The sequence below is a fragment of the Spathaspora passalidarum genome (assembly GCF_000223485.1).
Source record: "Spathaspora passalidarum NRRL Y-27907 unplaced genomic scaffold SPAPAscaffold_4, whole genome shotgun sequence".
Taxonomy (NCBI): domain Eukaryota; kingdom Fungi; phylum Ascomycota; class Pichiomycetes; order Serinales; family Debaryomycetaceae; genus Spathaspora; species Spathaspora passalidarum.
In genome coordinates, this window is record NW_006767428.1 from 517721 (window position 1) to 539098 (window position 21378).

The 21378-nt window shown below is 38.3% G+C and overlaps 9 protein-coding genes across 9 annotated transcripts; 6 read left to right on the forward strand and 3 right to left on the reverse strand. All coding sequences in view use genetic code 12, as the record gives it.

Moving 5' to 3' along the window:
• Positions 1–487: 487 nt before the first annotated feature.
• Positions 488–805, forward strand: RPS25B (40S ribosomal protein eS25; the record flags this gene model as incomplete). Its single annotated transcript, XM_007375336.1, has 1 exon — positions 488–805. One exon carries the CDS (start codon positions 488–490, stop codon positions 803–805), a length of 318 nt encoding a protein of 105 aa, XP_007375398.1.
• Positions 806–1045: 240 nt separating this feature from the next.
• On the forward strand, positions 1046–1733 carry SPAPADRAFT_61207 (ubiquinone-binding protein; the record flags this gene model as incomplete). The annotated part of the gene is made up of 1 exon (XM_007375337.1): positions 1046–1733. One exon carries the CDS (start codon positions 1084–1086, stop codon positions 1672–1674), a length of 591 nt encoding a protein of 196 aa, XP_007375399.1.
• A 2563-nt stretch (positions 1734–4296) lies between these two features.
• Positions 4297–6120, forward strand: SPAPADRAFT_50713 (uncharacterized protein; the record flags this gene model as incomplete). The annotated part of the gene is made up of 1 exon (XM_007375338.1): positions 4297–6120. One exon carries the CDS (start codon positions 4297–4299, stop codon positions 6118–6120), a length of 1824 nt encoding a protein of 607 aa, XP_007375400.1.
• Positions 6121–7960: 1840 nt separating this feature from the next.
• Positions 7961–9253, forward strand: HEX1 (Hex1p; the record flags this gene model as incomplete). The annotated part of the gene is made up of 1 exon (XM_007375339.1): positions 7961–9253. The coding sequence occupies one exon, from the start codon at positions 8124–8126 to the stop codon at positions 9210–9212; it is 1089 nt and encodes a 362-aa protein (XP_007375401.1).
• Positions 9254–9472: 219 nt separating this feature from the next.
• THR4 (threonine synthase) lies at positions 9473–12440 on the reverse strand (the record flags this gene model as incomplete). The annotated part of the gene is made up of 1 exon (XM_007375340.1): positions 9473–12440. The coding sequence occupies one exon, from the start codon at positions 12420–12422 to the stop codon at positions 10893–10895; it is 1530 nt and encodes a 509-aa protein (XP_007375402.1).
• Positions 9505–10815, forward strand: SPAPADRAFT_55653 (uncharacterized protein; the record flags this gene model as incomplete). The annotated part of the gene is made up of 2 exons (XM_007375341.1): positions 9505–9568; positions 9668–10815. 2 exons carry the CDS (start codon positions 9505–9507, stop codon positions 10813–10815), a joined length of 1212 nt encoding a protein of 403 aa, XP_007375403.1.
• A 367-nt stretch (positions 12441–12807) lies between the features above and the next one.
• Positions 12808–14192, forward strand: PTH1 (putative phosphatidate cytidylyltransferase; the record flags this gene model as incomplete). The annotated part of the gene is made up of 2 exons (XM_007375342.1): positions 12808–12907; positions 12935–14192. The coding sequence occupies 2 exons, from the start codon at positions 12851–12853 to the stop codon at positions 14147–14149; spliced, it is 1272 nt and encodes a 423-aa protein (XP_007375404.1).
• Positions 14193–15184: 992 nt separating this feature from the next.
• ACH1 (acetyl-CoA hydrolase) lies at positions 15185–16908 on the reverse strand (the record flags this gene model as incomplete). The annotated part of the gene is made up of 1 exon (XM_007375343.1): positions 15185–16908. The coding sequence occupies one exon, from the start codon at positions 16830–16832 to the stop codon at positions 15258–15260; it is 1575 nt and encodes a 524-aa protein (XP_007375405.1).
• Positions 16909–17085: 177 nt separating this feature from the next.
• Positions 17086–21305, reverse strand: SPAPADRAFT_71623 (uncharacterized protein; the record flags this gene model as incomplete). The annotated part of the gene is made up of 2 exons (XM_007375344.1): positions 17086–19741; positions 19895–21305. The coding sequence occupies 2 exons, from the start codon at positions 21303–21305 to the stop codon at positions 18789–18791; spliced, it is 2364 nt and encodes a 787-aa protein (XP_007375406.1).
• Positions 21306–21378: the final 73 nt, after the last annotated feature.

Genomic DNA, 21378 nt, shown 5'->3' on the forward strand with positions numbered 1-21378 from the left:
GAGTAGAGTGTATCAGAAATGTCATAACCAGTGTAATGAAAAAGAGTGATCCAACCAATAGGATTTAGTACGTCTAGTTGGAATTCCACCATTGAGAGGTGTATATCGACCAATGAGTTCAAACTGTAATACCACAATGCCTATGTCTATTTCCACCACAGCTACATGCCTTAGACGAAATGAGTGTGCCAGTAAAGAGCTTTTGATCGAATCAACATCAGGATAGCGTCACATTCAAATTATTATGTACATTAAAAAGTGAAAAAAAAATTTTATGTAAAAGGGGCAAGTTCCTTAAGTGGGTCAATATCACCACCAAAGAGTTTATCAAATTATCCAAATTGTTAAATGAATGACTATTCCAAGCAGATCCTACTGCACGCAATCCATCTAGTTGGCTGACTACCTGGCTACCTACCTAGATACCTACCTATCTTTCCACATATCACACATTAAATCGAGAGTAAATACTAACAATCTATTTAGAATGGCTCCAAAGGTTCAACAAACTAAGGCTGCTAAGGCTGCTGCCGCTTTAGCCGGTGGTAAGAAGGGTAAAAAGAAGTGGAATAAGGGTAAGGTTAAGGACAAGGCCCAACACGTTGTCATCTTAGACCAAGAAAAATACGACAGAATCTTGAAGGATGTCCCAACTTACAAATACGTTTCCGTTTCCGTTTTAGTTGACAGATTAAAGATTGGAGGTTCTCTTGCCCGTGTTGCTTTAAGACAATTAGAAGAAGATGGTATCATCACCCCAGTTTTAAAGCACTCTAAGCAAGCTGTTTACACCCGTGCTCAATAAATATGATTTGTTTTCTCTAAAACTATCTAAATTATTTTTCACGAACCCATAACACACTCACCTTACATATAATAAATATAAAATTTGTATAATATTAAGTGGATCTTAAACTTCATCTGTAGTAGCTTTGTTATTCGATATTCGTTATTCGCTATTCTACCAATTAGCAACTAACTCATGCAAACTCCATGCTAATTTTTTTCCTTGTCTCGAAATATCGCAAGATCCAAGGTAACCACCAACTAACCCAGCCACACCTAGCAAACAAAACGCACCACATGCTTGTAAGAATACGACCAGTTCTTCCCATTCGACCACTCACCAGTGCTATCTTTCCTAGGCGTACCTTCTTTGGCTCTTCCAAACCGCAATCATATGAAATATCTCGGACTTTGAACGGCACACCTCGACAACTATACGATATAGTTAGTGATGTGGCCAAATACCACGAATTCGTTCCCTTCGTTGAAGAATCATTCATCACTGAACGTTGCTCGAGAAATACCCCCTCAAGAGCCGGTCTTCAAGTAGGTTGGAAGGACATCAACGAACGGTTTGAATGCAAGTTAAACTGTGTGCCGGGCGAATTAGTCCAAGCAACCAGTTTAGAATTGGATCTTTTTGAGAATTTAGAAACTAAATGGAAGTTCAATGAGGTAGATGGTAATAAAAACAAGTGTAAGATTGATTTTCAATTGGTTTACAAGTTTAGAAATCCCTTGTATGATCGCTTGAGTTTTATGTTTGCTCCTCAGGTGAGTGATATTATGATCCAGGCATTCCAAAAGAGATTGTTTCATATTAAACGTGAAGAGGCAAAGTTGAAATATGAAGATAAGCGAGCAGACGTTGGTTTAGAAAAGTTATAAGGTGTGCATGTAAATAGTTAGCATAGACTTTGAATAGAAATATAGATGTTCAGATATTCAGCCTTCTGCTAGATTCTCTAAGTTTGAAAAAGGAGTTTTTTTTCAAATTCAAATTAATCTTGATTCGCTCTATTAGGCAAAGCGATGGAAGAGAGGTTACTTGTGGAGCTTGAAGTAGTAAATTTGGTGGGGTTGCAATCACATCTCCTTCCAATGCTAGTTTTTGTGGGTGTGTAGGGGTGGGTGGTAACCTTGGAACTGTAACACAACTAAAACTTGACAATCCAATGGTCTTCCAGTGATTAATCCGTCTCTTACGATACTATACTTGCTTGATTTTGCAAATGTGCTGTGGTAGCGTGTTGCATCTAGGAATAATGAGCTGATTAAGGGTTTATAAATTGCATGAGGTTATGATTAGAGAGCGCAATATTTTTGGCAACTATATCTTAAAATGGTGAAACTTAAGCCACAAACGGTTATCTTCTGAAACGCAAGTGGGGCAATCACAGACGTGCACGGTTGTCATAGTTATCGAGGGAACAACTGTTTTACATTATATTGTTCTCGCAAAGAACGTAGATCTACAACTCCAACTTTGGCTATTTTACTCCGTTGTCATGCCAATGGACGTGTTATGTTGGAATTGATAAGGCTAGTATCGTACTAGCCACCGGGATATAAATTTTTCGTGGCACTGACAGCAATACACCCAATAGGAAATAAGGCCAATGGAAATTACTTGCAGACGCTAAATCTGAAACTTACGAACAATGCGCCATTGTTTTATGGATCGATTTCGCGACCCAATTTAATTAATATGTCCCGGAAATCTAATGATAAGCCCTTAGTCTGCTTTAGTTAGTACCGATTGTACATCCTGCTCAAACCGGTGTTTCCAAGTGGATTGCGAATCCCGCGTTACCGGTTAGATACGGGTCGCATTTCCCCCATCCTCTCCGATTTCAGAAAGGAATGATAACCAAGAAAAATAAGCGATGGAATAAAAAGGCAGCCAGGGCGAAATGCATCAGAAATTGCCGACATAAATTCATTAACCCAGCGATCGTGGTCATCGGTTTTCGTAGGTAGATCTCCTGGGGACGGCTTGTCTTTTTTTTTTTTCGGTGGGAAATATTCGCTGGCAGAAATTTACAGCCGGTGTGGCGGTAAATTTTCCTAATATAGATCGACTTTATACTTTTGTGGCCAGTTTGCAAACCACGCACGCGCACATACACAGTATCCTTAAAACCGACCTGGTTTACAACCTTGTTGAAATATGATCCCTGGCTGCTTCGATTTTTGATGAGGGGATCTAATTCAAAAACGTCACAAGCACAAGGTTTTACTTCAAAAGAGAAGTGGTGCCGGAAGTTTTTCATGAGAGGTGGGGAAAGTTGGAAGGAGGGGTTTTTCGCAAGTATGAATGGGCCTTCCAACACAGGCAAATGGAACGCAAAAACATACCAAAAAAAAAAAGTGTGTCGTATTTTTTTACAAAAGTTCTTTTTTATTTTGTGGGAGAAAGGACTATTTTGGAGGTAGTTCCCCTAAATCTTCTCTCGATTCGGTGCTGTGTTTTGGTTATACCCCTCATGTCCGTCGTATATGTTAGATGAGGTTAATCCCACATTAGTCGCAAAAACTCTAATTGGTTATAATTAATGTTGTGCTGGCAAGTTGTGTTGTTTACTGATAATTAAGAAATATTGTAACCTGGATCATAGGTATTGTGACCAATTTAATTAGCCTTCCTAAATCGGTAGTGAAAAGTCTCTCACGTGCTCTTATTTTGTGACTGGTGATAAATATAGTGATGCATGAGAGAGAAAAAAAAAAAGAAACCGTTCCCTGATGGGCTAGTAGATGCAAAAATTGGCAACATGGTTTACGTGAATGACTTGAAAAAAGGAGACATGTTGTGGTTGACATCATTCTACTTTGTTTCATTTCGTAATATTTTCTAGTTTTCGTTGGGTGTATTTCCCACCCCATGGGAAAGATAACCGCTTATCGCACTGAGAAGGTGAAAGAGGTCCCACTTTTTTTTTTTGTTTCGACAAAAATAAAATAAAAAAAAAAAGAAAATTAATCCCGGAAATCCACCACAGTAAAGAAAAAAAGAACCCAAGTTAGGAAACTTGAAATTTCCTTCTCCCCTTTGATTCAGATACCTATGCATGTTCATTACTGGTTAGAAGATTTGCCAGGGCTATGAGTGATAAAGTAACCCCAGAAATACCTCGGTAGTAAAAATGGCTCATATCTTTTCCATGGAGATAAGCTTCCGGGTGTGTCGGTCGTACGTTCAAACAAAAAAAAACCGCTATTATAATTTTGTTGACGTACTAGATCACAATTTCTTTTTTTTTTTCTTTTTTTTTATTTTTTAGGTTATATCTAATTGCAATTTGCTGCCATTTTGACACAATAAAAAATATTTTTTTTTGTCAGAATAGATTATTACCCCTAAACTAAGCAACGGTGAATACTTAACTAATCAACTATTCACAAATTTGTAGAAAAACTATTTTAAGTTTGCCTTTTGCTCTTTTTCACTTTCATATTATCGCCTCTGTTTAAGTTTTTGTAAACGAGCTTCAATTTTCAGATGTCATTATGATTACTGAAGTAGATCATCAACCAAGCCCATATGTCTACTCCAATACTACACGCCCAGCCACTATTAACATCCAACCATTGATACCGATTTCATTGAATCAACAAGGTAAACAAAAGCAACAGCAGCAGCAACAACAACAACAACAAATAGAACATGTGCCAGAAGTACTGCCACTGCCACTGCCACTGTCACTGTCACTGGAATCAGATCATAGATTGAGTATTTCATCAGGAACTTCTTCATTGTCTGCTTCATCATGTGATTTGTCCCTTGCTGCCGAATTAAGTAGTTCACCACCTTCCCCTTCCCCCTCACCTGTATTATCAATCACCTCCAATGACTTTTACAGTTCCAGTCAAGATGAATACTTGCAACTCATAGAACCTGTACCAGTGTTCCCGCCTGCCTACGACACATTACCACCAGGCGGCTGTCCCAAATTCCCAGTGCAATCTTTTTTACCCTCCTGCGGTCCAGAAAATTTTGCGATTACTAATGTTAGTGTACGCCCCCCTGCATATACCCCCACAGTATACAAAATAGGAGTAGTTGCCCGTAAGGTTGAATGTGTTACCCCTTATGAATTATCCAACCACAAACTGTGGAAATATTTGTTGATGGAATTAAACTCTACCCAGTTGAATTTTTACCAAATCCCGGCCATTTTCGAAGCCTCCATTTGCAACTATCGTCCTAATATGTTGGATCAAAAGATTTCTTCTTATTTGAAGAGAATTAACTCACATTTTACTAATCAATATGATTTAAAATTTCACTTGTATTGTAAACAAATGGGGTTGTTAACCTCGAAAAAGTTGGTTAGATCTTATTCATTACAGTATGCCAAGATTGGATTAGCCAGTGATTATACCAAGAAGGAGAATGTTTTAAGAATGAGAGCGGAATCTGAACAATTTTTGCTTGAATTTGATAATCCACAAGAACTCGTCGACTGGAATTTGCTGATTAGTGTCGGAATGGGAGTTTCTTTAGATGTTGAACAACGTGCTGATCCGAAATATAGAACTATTCCAAGAAGAAGAAGAAGAAATCAATCTTCTGGCAGTAGCAGTAGCAGTAGCAGCACCAGTTCCAGTGCTAGCTCAGCGACCGCGATTATTTCTAGCAGATTAAGATCCCTGTCTGATCCATTTAGAGGAAGATTATCTAAATTAAAGGAGAAATTATCGAGATCAAAGTTGTCTAAACAACAAGCTGAAGCAGAACCAGCTGCCGTGGTAACTCCACCAGTTGCATTAGTTTCAGAAACTTCGGTTCTGCGTTCCGCTTCTGTGCCTAACCTTGCGGTAATTCCCACCCATGTTCCGGAAGCTTCCGAAGATGTAATTCCCTCGGAGCATGAGGGATTTGAAGAAGAGGATGATGAATATGATGAAGAATTTAATCAAGAATTACGTCATGAAACAGATGGTAACCATTCCGATGGTGAAGAGAACCATCATTCTACTGGAATGGGTTATTCTGTGAGCTATTCGTCTTCGTCTGATTACAAGTGGAATCCACCTCCGGAAAAGGTTAGATCGCCACGTCGTCATTACCGCCATTTATTTAGATGCATCAAGGCATTAAATGTTGATGATCCCTGGTTAAATAGACTGGTTGTTATTCCTACCGAAACTTCACCCCTTGCGGATGTGATTATTTCCAGAACAAATTCCGTGGTTAGTTTGTCTACGGTCAAGAGTACTCGTAGCAGAAGTTTTAGTACCAGTTCTGCCAGTTTGGTTAAATTGCCTTGCCATTATTTACGGGAATATAATGTTGGTGCCAATGGATTAGTTCCTACTGAGGTTGCTTAAAAATTTTACTACAGAGTCAATGTTGCTTATGTTTTTTTTTCATTTCTAGATGATATTTTATTATTGTTATTATTATTATTATTACTATAGATTGGGTCAATTTCTAGACATTTTTATTGTTGTTGCTTACGCTGTTATTTTTTTTATTATTTTGCATCATTATTGTACATGAAGGATTGGTTTTTATGGAAATGTTATAAATGAATTTATATTTTATAGAGTAAATGTGATAAATCGTTATATTAATTTATATCACGCTATTGCGGCACTTTTCACGGTTATTAGCCGTGGAGATGCGTAAGGGTCCTCCGGAAATACTGTTGTACATTAATGTCGGGTAACTTTAGCCGTGGCGAGTCGGGCCGTTCTATTTTATTGCTTACTTTCGCTAACTTTTTGATTTGCTAGAGTACAGCGGTTATAGCCAGGGTCGTAACTATTCACTTAATGCTGGGATCTTCTATGGAAGGTTTCTCGGAAATATCCAGAACAGCATTTTTTTTTATTTATTTTCTATATAGATTTGATGAGATTCGTTGGGTTGCAATTTTCATGCTGATGTTGTCATTTTCTTAGAAAAATCACATCACATCACATCACACAGTGTATCTATTGTTTGCAAAGGGTCCTCGGATGGACTAATCCCCCCCCCCCCTTCCCTAAGATCAAAATCCCTGATAACCCCACAAAATGGTGGGTCCTTCACGATTGCAACATCAGCAAGTGACAACTAAAACCCACTTGTCGTCGTAAATATCAAGATTGTAACATGTAAACAGTTTGGAATTACGTCGGGAAATTCCTCACCTGGCTCATATTTTTTGCGCTTGACTGCTTGTTTTGGCTTGTGTTGATCTTGTTTAGGAATTTAGGTGAGTCTTTAATTTCAAACGAGGCAGCTACCCGAATGGCACTGATCAGATAACAATCGATGTTACAATGATGTTACAATGATTCAAGTCGATCGAGAACAATGGGAATGCTCTTGTTGTCATTCCTGTCTCCTATCACCTTCCATGTTTCGAATTCCTTCTCCAGGTTTTTGGTGCCTCGAGAGAACAATCAAATGTAACATAAATTTTGCGTTGCATTTTTATCCGCACCATTATCAAAAGCAAATGTTTACTAATATTACTGTCTCTTTCTTTGATAACACACTAAAACCCTATTGTTCAATCAATTTGTATGTCGCCTCTCGGAATTTCTCTCCAATAGCAGTGTATAAATACAACCGCAAATATCCCCCCATCCAGCCAGCCATCCACAAGTCCATGGTCTATATCAGCAATCAAAACTAACAAATGTTGGCTGGTAACTTATTGCTTCAAGTCTTGGGACTTACCTGTGTTGCCACGGCAGTCAAGGTAAACCCATTACCAATCCCCAGAAACATCTCCTGGTACGGTGATGGGCCAATTGAGATCAACTTGGATGGTCTTGATCTTAATGTCAAGAAGCCTAATTCCGTTATTCAAGACGCGTTCTATAGAACCGTCAATGCAGTCAAGAAGTTGAAATGGTATCCTGCCACTTTTGAAGAACCAATTCCCAGCTTCGACCCATTCCCTGGCCCACCGGTGGTCAAGAGAGGCCTTGCGTTTGGCCAAAAGCCACTTCATTTTGGATTTCCCGTCAATATTGACATTACTGATTTTGATGCTGATTTGCAATATGGTGTCGACGAAAGCTATACTCTTGATGTTGTTGATTCGGAAATCAACATTAATGCTCCTACTGTTTGGGGGGCCTTGCATGCATTGTCTACTTTACAGCAATTGATTATCTATGAAAACAACACCTTTTACATTGAACAATCGGTTGCTATTAGTGATTATCCTAAATATAAACATCGTGGGGTTATGATTGATTCAGGAAGAAACTACTTGAGTATCGACTCCATTTTGGAACAAATTGATATTATGTCCCTTGCTAAATTAAACACTTTGCATTGGCACTTGGTTGACGCTCAAAGTTGGCCCGTGGCGTTGAATTCATACCCAGAAATGATCAATGATGCTTATTCACCACGTGAAATTTACACCAAGCAAGATATCTTGTATGTTATTAACTATGCTTACGAGCGTGGTGTGAGAATCGTTCCTGAAGTGGATATGCCAGGTCATGCCAGGGCCGGTTGGCGCCAGGTCAACCCTGACATTGTTACTTGTGGTGATTCTTGGTGGTCCAATGACGTTTGGGCTAACCATACTGCTGTTGAACCACCTCCAGGTCAATTAAACATCTTGATGCCAGAAACTTACGAGGTTATCACGGATGTTTACGAAGAATTGAGTAGCATCTTCCCTGATAACTTCTTCCATGTTGGCGCTGATGAATTGCAAGAACCTTGTTATTACATGTCCCCCTTGATCATGGATAACTGGTTTGAAAAGAACAGAACAATGAACGATTTGACTCAATATTACGTTGACAAAGCCTTGCCTATCTTTTTCAATGTCTCTGCAGATAGGAAGTTGATTATGTGGGAAGATATCATCACCACCCCGGAAGGTGCTCATACTTTACCTACCGAAAACATCATTTTGCAGTCGTGGAACAATGATTTGGTAAACATCAAGAATTTGACTTCGCAAGGGTACGATGTCATTGTTTCGCTGGCCCTGCATTTCTATTTAGACTGTGGTTATGGTGGATGGGTCACCAATGATCCAAGATATGTTGATATTCCAGATAATGACGATTTCAATAACGGACAAGGTGGTAGTTGGTGTGCTCCATACAAGACCTGGCAAAGAATTTACGATTACGATTTTACGGCCAATTTGACTGCTGAAGAAGCACAACACGTCGTTGGTGCGGAAGTTGCCTTATGGTCCGAACAAGTTGATTCCACTGTGTTGATCTCCAAGATCTGGCCCAGAACCGCTGCATTAGCAGAAAGCACTTGGAGTGGTAATCGTGATGATGAAGGGCACTTGAGAACTAATTTGTTGACCCTGAGAATCCTCAACTTTAGAGAATACTTGGTGGCTTTGGGTCACGCTGCCTCTCCTTTGGTTCCTAAATATTGTTTGCAAAACCCACATGCTTGTGACTTATACCAGAACCAGACTGCATTGGATCAATATTAGATAGATAGTTACGTTGTATAAGATTTTAAATATACTTTCAGATTTAAACATCTTTTTCTCACACATAAATTATTTAAGACCATAATTTGTACGTTAGAACAATATGTAAGTATATACCGAGAATTCTTCTCTTTAATCACCAAACAGCTTGGCTAATGGTATAACTGAGTTGACTGTTTTCTTGGATGTAATTTTGGGACAACATCGCAGCCAAAAAAAAAAAAAAAAATAAATAAATTAAATAACTACTACTATCTACTAAATCGAGATCTACTGCTCTTGCTAGCCTACCATGAACTCAATAATAAAAGACTCGCTTATAGATTTGAAATCCAACAACTTCATAAATCTTTCCAGTAGATTAAGTGCAATAAGTGATCTCCTTAATTCAGATCTAAGTCTCCTCCCGGTTGATCAAATTAAACAAGTTCTTGAATACTGTCCTGACAAATCAGTTGATGCGATCCGGTTATATCGTGGACTACTCTTGATTATTCGAAATATAGCACCCAGGTTGACTAACAATGACATTTACACAAGTGTTATTACAAGTTTTGTCAGATTTTCCAAAGTGGAACCAGTGGAGGATTGGAATGTCAAGACAGAATTGGTGTATTGGCAAATTCTTGCAAATTTCCCCCGAAATGAACTCGTTGCAGAAGTGAACCAATTGTTTGAACAAGTACAATTCAAAAATGTGTTTAAGTCGCCCATTGTCCATTATTTATTCAGGCAGTTGTTCACCGAGGACAACGAACTCACAAACTTTAAACTTCAAGAAGTGTTGAAACTTGACGAAAACTACATCCTTCGATGCGTATACTCATTGTACTTAACTATAGACTTTACTGAGTTGGATCACGATTCAAAGATGTTCATCCACTTGCTTTATGATGTGATAACCCATGAAAGTTTCGTCACCTGGATAGCTCATGCTGGACACACTGATTTGACCAGCTGGTTAGAATTGACGAGTACCGTGGTTCAAACAAGAGATCAATGGAACATCTATGAGTTGACAGCATTGATTTCATGGAACATCGAAGTATTCTTGACTTACTCCAAGACCTTAACTCCAGATACCATATTGCAAGATTTCGAACTTGAAGAAGTGATTACCGTCAATTTACATATTCTTTCAGAATTGGGTAAGTTCGAAATCTTCAAGAAGTTACTCGCGCAATACCCGACATTCCTCGAACAACTCATATCCGTGTTTGGCTCAATTCATAATGCAATTAAACCAGTAACAATCAAAAACTCCAAGATTGAAGGTGTCACCTACAATTCCGTGAAATCGTCAATAATTATAATATTGTCGTACTTAACCCATGAACTGTTTGAAGTCCAAGAACAAGTTAGAGAATTGGGTGGATTAGCGTTGATCTTGTCCAACTGTGTTATTGACAACAACAATCCATTCATCAAGGAACATGCCATTGTTTGTTTAAAATACTTGTTACAAGATAATAAACATAACCAGCAAGTGGTCGCCGATTTGGAAGCTAAACGTACTGTTGACGATAAAGTATTACAAGAAGTTGGGTATCAAGTTGAAGTTGTAGAAGGTAAGGTTCAAGTAAAGAAGAAGCAAGATGCTTAATAGATATTTATAGATTAGTATTACACAAAGTAGTGATATACGAAATTAGTCCTTTTTTTTTGGAGTATATACACTAATTAAAACTTCAATTCATCTCTGATTGCTTGTTTAACCTTTTCAACACTTGCTTCGTCAATCAACTTAATTCTCTTTGGCTTTTCGCTTAATGCCTTTAGTTCATCAGGCAAAACATCCTTTTCAAATGAGTAATTGTCAAAGGAATCCAATGCCTTGTTGACAACCTCAGAGAATTTGGCAGGATGGGCGGTAGACAAGGAGATATATTGAATGTTTTCACTTGGTTCATCCTTGGCAATAAATCTATATGAGGTGGCAACACCAACGGAAGTATGAGGGTCAACAATGTAGTTTTCAGGATGGGAAGTGTAAACTTCTTTTATGGTCTTGATGGTTTGTTCATCGTCAACACGTTCAGAGTCAAAGATTAACTTGGCAGCAGTCAAGACTTCCTTTGGTGCAGTAAACTTGCCATTTTCCTTCAATTGCTTCATCCAGTCATTCAACGTTTCACCGGCCTTGGAGTCATCATGGGTGACATTGTCTCTGATCAAGTACCATAATAATCTTTCGAAATTTGAAGAAATCAAGATATCCATGGCTGGAGAGTGGGTAGCCTTAACACCGGTTTCTTGTTGCTTGGAGTATTCACCGCTCTTCATGAATCTATCCAAGATATCATTTTCATTAGTGGCAATAATTAACTTGTCAACTGGTAATCCCATCTTGTAAGCATAGTAACCAGCCAAGATATCTCCGAAATTACCTGAAGGAACGACAAATCTTACTTTAGAATCCTTGGAGTCCTTGGCAGTCAATTCCTTTTGTAATTGAAAGTATGAGTAAAAGTAGTAAGTTTGTTGAGCCAAGATTCTGGCCCAGTTAATAGAATTGACAGCACCAACGTGGTACTTGTCATTGAATTCCTTATCGCTAAAGATGGCCTTGACAATATCTTGACAGTCATCAAAAGTACCATTGACACTTAAAGTGTGGACATTGGCATCCTCAACGGTAGTCATTTGCTGTTCTTGAATAGGACTGATTCTACCAGTTGGGTACAAGATAAACACAGAGACGTCCTTCTTGCCTCTTAAACCGTAAATTGCTGCGGAACCAGTATCACCCGAGGTGGCACCAACAACGGTGATGATTTCTCTATCGGAATCGGCCTTGTTGGCATTACGTCTGGTTAAAAAGTATTCAAACAAGTTACCCACGAATTGTAAGGCGACATCCTTGAATGCATATGTAGGGCCATGGAACAATTCCAACAAGTACAAATTGTCGTCAATCTTTCTAATTGGGGTGATTTCACTGGATCTGAACTTGGAGTAAGACTTAGCAATCAAGTTAATCAAATCCAAATCAGGAATTTCCTTTGGATCAATGTATAATCTCAAAATTTCAAATGCTAATTCGTTGAAGGAAAGATCTTTCCATGATTCAAGGAAATCTGATGGCAACTTTGGGATAGCACTTGGTAAGAATAAACCACCGTCATTGGCCAAACCGGTCATGACAACATCTTCAAATGATAATTGTTGTTCAACTGAACAACGGGAGGATCTATATGTTTGCGAGGACATACTGCTACTACTGGAAGTAAAAGGAAAAAGTGGTTAAGTCTGAGCAACTTTTTCTATAAGTTCAACAACACATGGGGGAGGAAGATAATTTTTCACCACCGGAAACGGCGTGACTCATTGTCATGTGAGTGAAATCAGGTGGCTTGCGTCACATGCTGTTTATCATCTGACTTGTGTCACATGACGCGTGTATCGGTTTATTTGTGACACGTGATCACGGCTCGCTGTTGAAAGTTTGGCTGCCGACGAGAAAGTGGTCGTGAGATGGAGCCTAAAAAATTTAGTGAGAAAAAAAAAAAAATCAAACACCACTTGGTTACGTTTTTACACACTCAATTGAACTAGTGCTTTCAGTCTTGGACAATTTCACCTCCCCCCCCCACTACACACACACACACTTGCATATCCAACATAATTAGAGATTGAGCATGCTCACACGATGTTATATTTCACCAATCAAACATCAATATAAACTACAGTTGATTGTACGATTGTTGAATACATCCTCGGAGAAACCAACTACCACTCCTCCTATAACATTTGCTCCTTCAACAACACCATATTCAGACAAGTACTACCAGCCAATTATTTCAGAAGGCAGTTCTGGGTTCAGCAAATTAATTATCCCCAAGGATTTCCGTGCAACTAATCAAGAATTAACTCCTGATGAAACATTTATAAACAGACAGCATGAGTTGGAAGAGATTGTCAAGACATTCAATGCACCAATTGACGTTTCTATTGGGTATGGATCAGGTATTCTACCACAGGATGGATATGATTTGCCGAAGGTTAGTGGAACTTCTGCTCCTGCAAGTAGTACTAGTAGTGGTGGTAGTAGCACCACCACCACCACCACCACCACCACCACCAGCAGTAGTCAACAATTAGATTTCATTCATATTGTTCCTGATAGCCATGAGTTCCACCGAGTCAATCTTCAACAAAATCGCAGTCATTATTCATTCAAACTGTTGCTGATAATCAACTTTATCCAAGGAACAGGAATATACTTTAACCCATTCATATCGATAAATAACAAGTTAATCAAGTATGGCATAATATCTACCGAGAATGCGTTACTTGATCTATGTGACTGGAATTCGCTTTATTTTGCAGGAAGATTGCAGAAACCCGTGAATATCATTGAAGATCAAGATACGCGTATAAAGTTTCTTAATCAGTATAATTTAAAGAATGCAATGACAGTTTCGATAATTCTTATTCAAAAGGGTCAGTTTACCGAATTGGAGTTATACGAACAAATCACCCGACTTTCATACTTGGGAGATTTCAGAATGAAAATTGGAGGAGAGAATCCAAACAAGGTAAAGAATATTGTCAATAAACAATTTACCCACTTCAAGAAACTTTATGAGCCAATATTACAGTTTTTCATTCATAATAATTACTTGATTATACTCGACAATGACCCGGTGAACAAAACATTCAAGAAAAATCTCAACACCAACAATAAGATTAGATTAATAAGTACATTGCCACACCAATTTAGAAACCAGTTGTATCAGCAATATTATGACAAATCAATCAAATATATTGCCAAGGATAATGACTTGCCTAAACATATCACCAAGATCATAAGCCGTACTATACAAATAAGTTCGATCAAACAAGCTATCCGAGGGGTGTTTACGGCAGGGTTATTTAAATCGGTAAAGTATGCCTGGGCGAAACAGGTTAAGTATTGGCAAGGGAAAAAGACATAGCATGATCATGTATATAGTGTAATATATTTCCGCCGTTATAACTTAAATCTTATTGTTGTTATGTGCAGTTCTTGGCACTATTTTATATTTTTGGCTGCAAGATAAGAGCTCCCAACACATTTTGTTGAGGAGGGGGGAGTGATAGTAGTGGTGGCGGCGGTGTCGTGAAGCTTAGACTTCCTGGTGGGACTTTTTGTTGGATTAATTGATGTAACTAACACATTTTTTTTTGGCTAGTCATACACTCTCATAAAAGTGTTTAATTGATATTTGTTGTTAGAGAAACAAGATATCGTAATTGCATGTTCAAATACATAGAGAGAGTGAGTTTACATTGACGTTTGGCTGCAAAACAAAGAACACGCGTTATTTGCAAACAAAGAACCACTACAGCGAAATTGTATTGGCTTAATAGACTAATCAATCGGTTAATATGGACACCGCTGGTCAATGGCAATTTTGTACACCATTACTCCTCCCTCGGATGCAAGTTCCATTTTTTTGGAGGGGGGGAGGGAGAATGGACAGGTTTATCCCGGGACAATCCCCTCCTTCAGCCTCGCTGTGTGTGTCAATTTTTAGCAACACAATGTTTTTGTTTGTTTTTTTTTGTTGGCACATTATCTGCCCCTCCCCTCGTCCAGTGCGCGTGCACTACAAGCGAATGACTTGCTAACGTGGGAGGACGCCTTATCTTGCAAACTAAACAGTCAAGCGTAGCAATGAAATTACCCCTTTAGTATTACTAATTGAACCTTCTATTGACCTAGATTTGCTAACTTTAGTCATATCTCTTGATATATTTTTAGTTCGTCAAAAAAAAAAATAATACGGTTTCATTCTTTGGTTTACCCCTCCCCTTTCATGCGGATTTCCGCGTTTCATACTCACACAAGCCAGGAGGGGAAATTTTTCAGGCAACCACATCTCATCGTTCCATCGTATAGCACACATTCTCCTCTTTCCTCCTTCTTCTTCTCCTCATCAAAGTTAACTCTACAAGGGTACGACATTTTTATATGTCAAACTGTTTGATTAGCATACACGCGTCGTTTATTTATATGTAATAATTTATCTATAAGCAAATAAGATTAAGCTATTGACAGATTTAGAACTTTTGATCCCAAGAATCCAACTTCATAGTACCGTTTTCTTGGAAGTTCAAGTGCATCTTGAAAACATCCTTCAAGATATGTGGTTCATGCAAGGACTTCTTCTTGGTGTTGTAGAAGACAGCTCTGTCAAAGTAATCTTGCAATTGAGCCTTGTAGTCTGGGTGAGCACAGTTGTCAATGATAACCTTGGCTCTGGCCTTTGGTGAAAGACCTCTTAAATCAGCCAAACCTTGTTCAGTAACAATGACATCTAAATCGTGTTCGGTTTGATCAACATGGGAGGCCATTGGAACAATACAGGAGACACCGGTTGGGTCAATCTTGGATGGTCTGGCAGATGGAGTGTGCATAATAGACAACTTGGCATTTCTCAAGAAATCAGCAGAACCACCTAAACCGTTCAACATTCTTGATCCCATAACATTGGTGGAGTTGGCATGAGCATAGATATCGACTTCAACTGGAGTGTTCATGGCAATAACACCCAATCTTCTGATGATTTCTGGATTGTTGGAAACAACTTGCGATCTAAGACACAACTTCTTGGAGTATTCGTCCCAGTTTTCATAGAATCTCTTGAAACCATCTTCAGTCAATCTGATGGAAGTAGCAGTAGCGAAATCCAAGGATCCAGATTCAAAGAAGTCCAAGAAGGAATCTTGCAAGACTTCAGTCCACACAGTCAAGTTCTTAAAGTTTGATGAGGCTAATCCTTCAACAACAGCATTGGCAATGTTACCAATACCGGATTGTAATGGATGCAAGTTTTCTGGTAATCTACCAACCTTGACTTCTTGTTCCAAGAATTCAATTAAATGGTTGGCAATGGCTTGGGATTGGGCATCACTTGGGGTGTTTGGTGGAACCTTGTCACCCGAGGTACTTTCAACAATGGCAACAACCTTTTCAGGGTCAACTGGGATGGCAGTCAATCCAGTTCTGTAATCTGAAGTGGTGTGTGGGTATGGTTGTCTGTGTGGTGGTTGAACTGGCATGTCGATGTCATGAATACCTTCAAAGGATGGAGTATGAGTGTTGACTTCAATGATAATCTTGTCAGAAACAGAAATCATTTCTGGAGAAGCACCAACAGCAGGACCTGGAACAATGGAACCGTCTTCAGTGATGGCGGTAGCTTCAATGATAGTGTAATCCAAGTTTGATCCATTGGTCTTGTTTCTGGTGTAGTAACCATAAGTTAAATCTTGAGGGAACATAGATAAATGTTTGTCAAAGAATTGAGTTCTACCATCGTTAATAGCAGCAGCAATTGGCTTACCGACTTGATGTGGAGATCTTGACAAGATCATGCTGTTTTCTGCCCATCTACTTTCTTCAGGACCAGCACTGGCACCAACAAACAAGTTGAAGGCTAACTTACCTTGCAAGTTGTTCTTTTCAACGTGATCAACCAAGGCAGTTGGGATAACCTTTGGTGCACCGACACCAGTGAAACCAGACCAACCTAAGTATTGACCATGCTTGAAAAGATCAAGACATTGTTCACCAGTTCTGACTTTCTGTAAATATGGAGCATATCTCACTCTTTGCTTTAAAAGGGCCGACATTGTGTAGATCTATATGTATATATATATATGAATGATTCAAAGGTAGAACTTCAATTGATTTGAAAAGAAGAGAACAGTAAAAGAAAAAGATCAATTGAGGTGGAAAAAAAAACGATAATTCTTGTTCTTTATATATTAGCCCATCTGTTGTCAATCTTATTCGTTTACCGCCGCCTTTTAAAATCCGCGACATGCGACATTATTTTTTGTAATTTTTTTTTTTCATTTTTATTTTTTCTTTGTTTTCTATTTTCCAAACGGTAGTGCATATTAACTTTCCTATTATTTTTTTTTTTTTTGGTCCTCAACAAAAAAAGTCACTATTTCATACCTGCCAACAAATCATCCAGCAAATCCCCTCTTTTGTATTTAGAGGCGAATTTCCATTGTACACCTGCATTACAAGTGTAACAGCCGCTGGAACGTAAATTGTACGAAGGTTTCAACTATAAATTGGCATAACTTCGAAGTTTGTTTCCAGAATTTTAAGTTTTTATGCTTTAGGGGTGGTCGCATTTTTCCGTAAATCATAGAGAAATTTCTGGTTTTTTTTTTTTATTTTTCCACGGTAAACTGATTCCCAGCGCTTAGCAATATTGCAAGGTTTTTTTTGGTTTTAATTCCCGGACTCGGACAGTATTAATTTAGCTTCAGATCCAACATGTTTGTGTTAGTTCGCTAGTGCCGTGGCATTGGCTACATCATCTATATATGTGGCTATATAAAAACGGGAATAGAACGTCAATTGTCAAAAAACAAAATTTGCTCGCTATCACAGTCTCCTTAATGGTTTTGCTGCATGTTTCTGTTTTTTTTCTTTTTTTTTCAGTTAGAGTACGTGGGGCAGAATAGCGGGGTATTGGTCAAGTCACGTCAGATAATTGATCCGGCTGATCCATTCATACCTAGCATAAGTTATTAGGTATATACAATGGGATATGGCCAAATCCCGCATGTTTACCTCAGTTATAATTACCTCACAGGACTTGCAACCACAATTACACTTGTTATGAGTCTATGAAATTACATAACACGCTGGAGTTTTTTTTTTGGAATTTTTTTGGGCAAATTTCCCCGGATAATAAAAATCAATGTTTAAAAATAAAAATATTCACTTGTTTACTTTGAGGCTTTTTATCACCGATAATAGCATGATAAGATTTGCAGAACGGTTTGAGATTTTACGCATGCACCCCAGAATGTCGTCAGATTAATAGGTTCGTTATTATTGGTCAAGCGTGAAACAAATAGCTCGGAGAGTTTTAGACTAGTACTGGTGTGAAAATTTCACCCTACATTTCTGTTTCATATTAATGAAATTGCAAATTCATACTATCGAATACAACGGACTTCACCCCAATTGATCTAACACGTTATATCTGGGCAAACATACCAAGAACTGTTCAAAGTCCATCCCAAAGACCCTCTCTCCATACTCCGAAATTTATTTTCTTCGGAGTTCAGATGAAGCCATATACATCGAAAAAAAAAAAATTTCATTATGTTCTCGGGTTTACCCCCGGCTATTCAAAAATGTCTTGCAAGTAACACACTGGAATATCTGGGGTACAAAATCTGGGCCATTGTATGTCATATTTTTGAAGTGTGTCTATATGTGCCAAGCCCAAATTGTGGGGGTTCAGAATTGCGTGTTTGTAATTATTTCACTAGCAACTTGAAATAAACACCGGTATAAGACATTTTTATCGTTTCATGTTCACCCCCTATTCGCCTTGAAGTACCCCACAAAATCATTTATTTTACATGAGAACAAAGACGTAACTGACATAGCCGAGTAGGAACATCGACTATCGGTCGATTTTTACGGGGAAAGTCAAAAATGGAATCATTTCTTTCATTGTCATCTATACTACAGAGCTGATTGTTGAACCTCGGTTGGCTGCAATGTCTACAACGTTACACACGATAATATGCTAATATTTCTCTATATGGTTCCTATTTTAACCCATTTATGCCTCCTCTCATTCTAGCAGCTCGGAATCTGCTGATTTTTATCGGGTTCCCTTCTTCATCCACCGGCTCGATTTCTAATTCCTGCTGAGTTTTCTTGAACCCATTCTGATCAAGAATCAACTTATTTCTCAATTTGTGATAATTTTCATTAATTTCCAGAGTTAAAATTTCATTGTCATCAAAATCAGCAGAATCAATTTCCTTCTCAACTATATCCTCCGCGAGAATAGGACCATCGTCTACCTCTTCGAAATACTCTTCTTCTTCTTCTTCAGCAGAATCAATTTCATTCATACCAATTTCATCCAAAGTTTCATCAAACTGCATATCTGAATTGATACTCCTTTCCACTTTCTTCTTCTTGGCAGGTTCCTTCGAAGGCATGGATTCAATCATTTGATTCAAGATTTCAAAATCTTCAAGTTGATCAACTACAGGACCCTCAGTTGCAATGTCGTCGTCATACATACCCAAGATATATGCTTTGGCCATGGTATCCATATCTTGATTTAAGGAACTATAGTCTAATTGAGTTTCTTTGATTTCAATCTCAGTAGAATCATCTGCTATTGGCTCATTTGTTGTTGTTTCTTCGGGTTTACTGGTTGATTCAACAGTGGGAATGGGAATCTTGGCTGCTTCATCTCTAGGTACAGTTTTGGTGGAAGTATTTGTGGTCTTACCTAATCTTGCAGCTTTGAACTTGGAAATTGGTTTGGCTTTGGGAACCTCAACAAACAGTTCATCAGTTTCGTACTCAACTATGTCATTTGATACAATTTCGCTTTTTGTTTCTATGCCATGCTCAACAATGGTATTTTCCATAATTGTATTCTCCACTACTTGTTCCTTAACTGACGTGTTACTGGGTGGGTTAGTAGAAATTGACTCTACAGTTGGAATCGGAATTATATTTGCTTTCTTTTGATCATTAGCTGTCCCCATTCTTGCGGCTTTAAATCTGGACACAGGTTTGGTTTTCTGGGGAATTTCAACATATGGCTCTTCTTTTTCGATAATATTACGAGAAACAACCTCCAGCTTTGGAGTTACCACTTCCCTTTCAACAATGGTACTCTCCATTATGCTTACTGGTTCTTCAGTTTCACTTTTTTCCTCAACCTGTTTATGTACTATTCTATTCTGCTTGAATAATGACATCTTAGGTTCAGGTGGAGGGGGATTCTTCAAACTTTCACTAATGTTTTCAATCTCATTGATTTCTAAAGTTTCAGCAAATCTAACTGATTTCTTCTTCTTTGGTTCTTCCTTTTCATCGCCTTTTTCTCTTAATTTTCTGATTTGTTCCCATAATAATGCATTGGTTTTTTCAGAAGCAGAAGCTCCCAAGACACTGCTTGGATGATTTCCATATAATAACTCATCTGCCAAATCGTCATCATCTTCGTCTTCGTCAAATTCAAAATCCCATTCTTCATCATCGGCATAACTAACATCTTGCTCGTCGTTTAAATCATCAGCAACTATTTCCAATTGAATTAAATCGTCATACTTGTCAATGGCCAAGGATTTATCTTGCGGTTGCTCGTAGTTTTGGTTGTCTTGTGGTTGTTCAGACTCTTGGCTATCTTGCAATTTTTTGTATTCTTCAAGTACAATTTGTTTCAAATGAAATTTGTGATCTGTTTCAATTTCCAATTCATCGATCTTGTCAAGAAGTGCGTCTTGATCTATCATTTGCTTTTCTGATTTAGTGGTTAATCCCATATCTTCCATTAATTCTTGAATCTGATCAACAGAAGATTCCCCGGTTGTTTCTTCACTTTCCGTATTATCTTTATTGGAGACACTTGGGGCGGCAACATCTTCTATCTTTTCCTCGATATAGCTTGTTCCTGCAATGGTTTGGCTTGTATTTTTTTCCTGCTGCTTACTCGACAAGATAGGTTTATCAACAGGAGCATCATTAATCTTGACACTTATAACATTTCCATCATCATCGATTTCTTCTTGTATGTCCATGAATGGTAATCCTTCTTCATTCAACTTCTCCCCTGAATCAACCGGCTTATCCACAGGAGTATCATTGATCTTCACATTGATGACATTTCCATCTTCATCTATCTCCTCTTGAATATCCATAAACGGTAATCCTTCCTCGTTCAACTTTTCTTCTTCTTCTTCTTCCTTCCCCTGGGATCCATTTTGTTTAATGAAATCATTGAAAAGTAAAAACTTCTTTTTTGTATCAGTTGCGTGGTTGATATTACTAGATATTTCAGAAATTGCGCCATTCATTCGCGATATGGTACCTTCGAGATGAACTATTGCTTCCGGTTTGGACATCTCCGTGAAATAACCTGCTCCCAACAGGATCAAAAGTGGTTCTTTGTTGGAGCTTTGAATTGCCAGTTTAACATCGTGATATTCCTGGATTTTTGTTTGTAATGCATCTCGCTTTTTGATCAAGTTGGATATGGTGGTATCCATTTGCTTAGTCAAGCTAGCAGCATAGTCTTCATCGTTTATTTGATCCATGTTGCTTAGTCATACCAGTCAACCTCATCTTTATAATTTGCAACGCAAAAAAATATATATAGAGACAATACGG